The sequence below is a fragment of the Benincasa hispida genome, chromosome 3 (assembly GCF_027475165.1).
Source record: "Benincasa hispida cultivar pf3 chromosome 3, pf3_genome.v1.1, whole genome shotgun sequence".
NCBI classification, from domain to species: Eukaryota; Viridiplantae; Streptophyta; class Magnoliopsida; order Cucurbitales; family Cucurbitaceae; genus Benincasa; species Benincasa hispida.
The window spans coordinates 65,846,894-65,851,918 of NC_143480.1; the positions used below are offsets into that span (position 1 = coordinate 65,846,894).

At 32.5% G+C, this 5,025-nt stretch overlaps 1 protein-coding gene across 6 annotated transcripts; it reads right to left on the minus strand.

Annotated features, from left to right (window-relative positions):
* Nucleotides 1–216: 216 nt before the first annotated feature.
* Nucleotides 217–4,044, minus strand: LOC120072660 (structural maintenance of chromosomes protein 6B-like). 6 transcript variants are annotated; one of them, XR_016528084.1, is made up of 5 exons: nt 3,737–4,044; nt 2,937–3,034; nt 2,697–2,791; nt 1,385–1,503; nt 217–547 (listed from the first exon to the last, which is right to left on the minus strand). XR_016528084.1 is itself a non-coding variant. In XM_039025095.2 (5 exons), exons 1-5 carry the CDS (start codon nt 3,822–3,824, stop codon nt 437–439), a joined length of 486 nt encoding a protein of 161 aa, XP_038881023.1. In that variant the 5' UTR covers nt 3,825–4,041; the 3' UTR covers nt 217–436. The 6 variants fall into 6 exon arrangements, 3 of the variants coding, with proteins under 3 accessions (XP_038881023.1, XP_038881024.1, XP_038881026.1); XR_016528083.1 differs by having other exon boundaries at nt 217–537; nt 1,385–1,499; nt 3,737–4,041; XR_016528082.1 differs by having other exon boundaries at nt 1,385–1,499; nt 3,737–4,041.
* Nucleotides 4,045–5,025: the final 981 nt, after the last annotated feature.

A 5,025-nucleotide genomic window follows, 5' to 3' on the forward strand; every position in this document is an offset into this window, starting at 1 on the left:
TCTAGGTTGAGATAATTAAATTATCGCGAGAAAATACCTACACTTGAAACCGACCTCGGAGTTGAATTAGTTAAATTTAATTTGATTTCATTAAGATTTTTTCCCTTTTTAAGAATTTTTTTTTTGTTAATGAGGTTTAAATTAAAAATCTATTCAAATTTAAGTTTGAAATAAAGTACATATTCAGTTTTTCAAAACTGAGTTTCAACGAGGAAGTTTGAAATAAAATAAGTTGTCCATTAAAAAGAGATGTGGTAAGTTTCTTCCTCAACAAGAACTCACAGAATCAACTTCAAATCTATTGCTTCATCAATAAGTGTCACCACAAGAACAAATGTCTTCAATGCCTCCAAAACTAGCACTTCAATTTCTGCAATTTGTCCCAAATTATCTCCCTTAATTTGATTGCAAAATTTGAAGGTTCTCCCAAATTGCCTCACAAATTGATGCAATTTAATATCTTCCAACAATTGGGATGCAATTCATTGCGGCTATGCACGCCACAATCACGCCTCCCTTCATCAAGAAATTTCTTCCCTGGGTAAACCTAAGAGAAAGCGGATATCAATAAAATATAATATTAAAATAAATATAATATAATATATAAAATAAATAAATAACAAAATATGAAATATGAAAATTTCTCAACATTCTCCACTTTTTCCAAAATTTATGGATTTTACCTAATATATGTGCACTCTAAAATCCATAAATGACCACTTATTTATAGGGATTTTGACAAGTAGCATATGGCACATTTGGACACCAAGCATAGATTGTTGCATGACATATGACCAACACATGTGGTAATGGAAGGAGAACACTTGCTTTTGACACTAAGCTTGGGCATTTATCTAACACATATTATAATATTTAAAATACTCCTCTTAGATGTTCATTATATATATATATGAAATATGTCTCATGAAAACCTTACTGGAAAAAACGCAATGGGAAAAAACTCTAGTGAAGTAAAAAGAGTACATATTTCATATAATATATACTCCTAAAAGAATACAATATATTTACTTTCCCTCATGAAAACATCATTAAGATCTCTTAGTCTCCACATTCTAATGTTGTGCATAAATTTTTCAAAGGTTGCGGTTAGTAATGATTTTATAAATAAATCTGTCAGGTTATCCTTCGAACAAATTTTTTGTACAGTGAAGTCACCATTTTTTTTTTCAAGATCATGAGTGTAGAAAAATTTTGGTGAAATATGCTTTGTTTTATCTCCTTTAATGTAGCTTCCTTTAATTTGGGATATGCATGTTGTGTTGTCTTTGTATAAAACTGTTAGAAGATTTTTATTAGAAGACAAGTCACATGTTTCACAAATATGTTGAGTCATTGATCTTAGTCATACATGTTCTCGACTAACCTTGTGAATTGCAAGAATTTCTGCATGATTTGAAGAAGTTGACGTTATGGTCTGTTTCACTGATCGTCATGATATAGCAATTTCTCCACATGTGAACAGATAACCTGTTTCAGATCTAGCTTTGTGTGGATCAGATCAATGTCCAAAATCTACATAACCAACTAGATTGAAATTTGATTTATTTGAATAAAATAAACCCATATCGATTGTTCCTCGAAGATAAAAGAGTATATGCTTAATTCCTTCCAATGTCTTTTTGTTGAAGAAGAACTACTACTACAAAAGCAGTGTTTCTTGACGTTTTTTAAATGTCAAGAATAACTTTTCTCGACATTTATAAAAAGGTCAAGGAATCCAGTGTCAAAAATGTTGATTTTCTTGACGTTTTAAAAACGTCAAGAAAAGTGACACTTGACATTTAAAAAACGTCAAGAAACACTGACACTTGATATGTTTGAAATGTCAAGAATATGAACGTTCTTGATAGGGAAAAAGGTCAAGAAATTTGCTTGTGATTTTTTTAGAAAAATCTACAATGTTGACATTTTTACCTATAATTGCTCCTGTATTTTGATCGAACAATCACATTTGGTATATATATGACATACACTCATCAAACAGTACACGCATTTTCAATCTTATATATCAACCAAATTTCCACCAATATCTCTTTATAAAAACTTCACTTCTTTAACATCATGAATTCAACAACAAAGAAAACTAAATTTCCACCCGTTTAACAAAAAAGAAAATCAAGTTCTCCACCATTGAAATTTGATGAATGATGATTACAAAGAGTAATGTTCAAACACTATCATAAACCAAATCCAAAAAAAAAAATATTAAAACTAGTATCGAAGGCTTGATGGTCTTTGATTACCCCATCTTGGTCATGAATTTGCCAAAGTGAATTACCAATCCAACAAGATCCAACGCCTTTCAACCATTGGTCCAAATGACAAGGCAAATCTATTGATCCTCAAATCATTCAACGATTCCAAAATCAAGCTTCAGATACCAAATTTGCACAATTTGAAATGAAATAATAAAGCATTAAGAAGAATACTCCATACAAAATAATTTCTCTCTATCTCTCAAGGTATTATTTACAAGTTTAGTCCCTCATCTTCCATATTTGCATCCAACAGGTTCTTATAAGAACAAGTAAAGAAAACAAATTTAAACATTTTTAAAGTTTATGGACCAATTAGCAAAAACTTATAAGTTTAGGAACTAAACTTGCCATTTAACTTTGTTTTTTTTTCCAAACATACCAAGTGAGACTGAAAAGATTTAATATCTCTGTAATTACCTAATGTCATGCGGCATGATAAATATCCATTTTGAGTCTTGTGCCAATGCAAAATCCACAAGAGTGTCTAAGCTGATTTTCCGACTTAGTGCATCCTGTAAACTTATTGGAAAACTTGTGAAAAGACTCAACACTTTTATGTTTCAAATATAAGTTTTAGACAACATTCTCTTTGGTTATCCATATCAGAAATATATTTGAAATATAGAAAAGGATGACAAGAATGAGACAGTAGTCCACCATAAACACATCAAACTCATCCATTACTCGAAATGGGGCTTGAGTCATTTCGTGTAATGCCAAAGCAAAGCATAGTGTTGAAAATGATCGTTCTCCACCTAATATCATTCAGTTTCATTATTTCGGAACCATCATCTTTTAATGTATAAGCCATATATAAATAGATTAATAGACATCATCAACCAGAGCCTGCCCAAACATAAAATCAAGCTAGTCATGCATATGATTTAACAAAAGACTCCATTGAGAAACAAGTCATAGTAATCACCATCGTACCAAAAAGTTTATATGCACATACAGTACATAAAATATGCAACTCACGCTCACCCCCCACTCTCCTTCTTCTGTCATGTCTCATACACTGATACACTACACCAAGCTGCTCCCTGCGCATGGGCAACAGACAACCCTTTTCCTACACTAAAAAGTTCAGTGGGGACTTTTATCGAACACTTGGTGGGCATTCCTTTGCCTCTCCAAAATTTGCAGCCTTTAATGGGCATCCTTTCCCTCTGCCATACAGCCAATTCAAATGCCAACAATACAGTAGAAACGACAATCAAAAGACCAGTTTTGAAGGGAGGGGATTTGGGGGATTGGGGAAAATTTTGAAGGGTTTGATTACTTGGGTAGTTGGAATTAAGAATCCTATGACATGAATGGAGTTATCAAGCACATTGGGTTTTACTTTTTGTGTGTAACCATGGCAATCATAACTAATGAACCAACAATTCTATGTCTTAATCACTCAAATAACAACCAAACTCAAAAAGTTTTACAATGGCTTTCGAAAAATTTACCTGTCGAATTCCTTCTTCCTCTGAGAAAGCACCTACTTTCCGTCTCGACAAACCCAATTAACCCAAGCTCCGAAATGATGATTCCCATCGTTTCATTTGAGAGGGACGCTAGGGCAACAGGGAAGCGGCGGCAGCATGAATGCTTCCATGGGAGGCAGCTGGTCAAGTTCGTTTGAGAGGGAAGCTAGGGCAGCAGCAAATTGGGAGAATGAAAATGTGGTCGATCAGGTTCGTTTAAGAGGGAGAACGAAATTCTGAGCGTATGTGACCACACTCGTACGCGTCAAAACCTGTAGCATTGCAAAGCTATTGAGAGCGTTGCGTTGCACGTTTTTCATTTTTTCATCAAAATATGCAGTATTGCAATGCTACTTTTTAACATTGCAACACTGCCTCGTATTCTTGACATTTTTAAAACGTCAAGAAATCATTAATTAAACTTGACATTTTTAAAACATCAAGTACTGTATTTTCCAGGAAAAATGCACAATCCCGACTTGTTAATATCAATTCTTGACGTTTTTTTCTTTAAAATCACCTATTTCTTGACATTTTTTCATAAAAACGTCAAGTATTTAAAATTGCAAACGTCAAGAAAGGTGGTTTTTCTTGTTGTAGTGCTAACTAATAAATTTAATGAAAATGCAATATCTGGTCTTGTATTATTAGCAAGATACATAAGTGCCCCAATTGCACTAAGATATGGTACTTCAGGACTAAGAAGTTCTTCATTATCGTCTCAAGATCGAAATGTATCTTTCTTTATATCCAATGAACGGACTTCCATTGAAATATTTAATGGATGTGTTTTGTCCATATAAAACATTTTCAATTTTTTCCTGTGTAGGTTAACTGATGAACAAATATCCTATCGGCTAAATGCTTAATTTGCAACCAAGGAAAAATTTTATTTTTCCAAGATCTTTCATCTCAAGTTCTTTCTTAAGTTATTCTATTGTCTTTGAAAGCTCTTCAGAAGTTCCAATTATATTTAAGTCATCAACATATACAGTCATAATTGCAAATCCTAACTATGATTTCTTTATAAAAACATACGAACATATTGGATTATTTTGATATCCTTCTTTCAACAAATATCCACTCAAGTGATTATACCACATTCGTCCCAATTGTTTAAATTCATATAGTGATCTATTTAACTTTATTGAATACAATTCTCGAGAATTCGATTTATATGTATCAGGTACCTTAAATCCTTCTGGATTCTCATATAAATATCATTATCAAGAGATCCATATAAATATGTCATGACTACATTCATAAGATGC

What these genes read in the sequence shown, in the direction of transcription:
- LOC120072660 (XM_039025095.2), bottom strand. Translation starts at nt 3,824, where the DNA reads ATGGGAATCATCATTTCGGAGCTTGGGTTAATTGGGTTTGTCGAGACG. An exon ending in ATCATGCCGCATGACATTAG is followed by an intron (nt 1,489 to 2,696) that starts GTAATTACAGAG and finishes GATCTGAAACAG; the next exon opens with GTTATCTGTTCACATGTGGA. An exon ending in AAATTCTTGCAATTCACAAG is followed by an intron (nt 538 to 1,384) that starts GTTAGTCGAGAA and finishes AGGTTTACCCAG; the next exon opens with GGAAGAAATTTCTTGATGAA.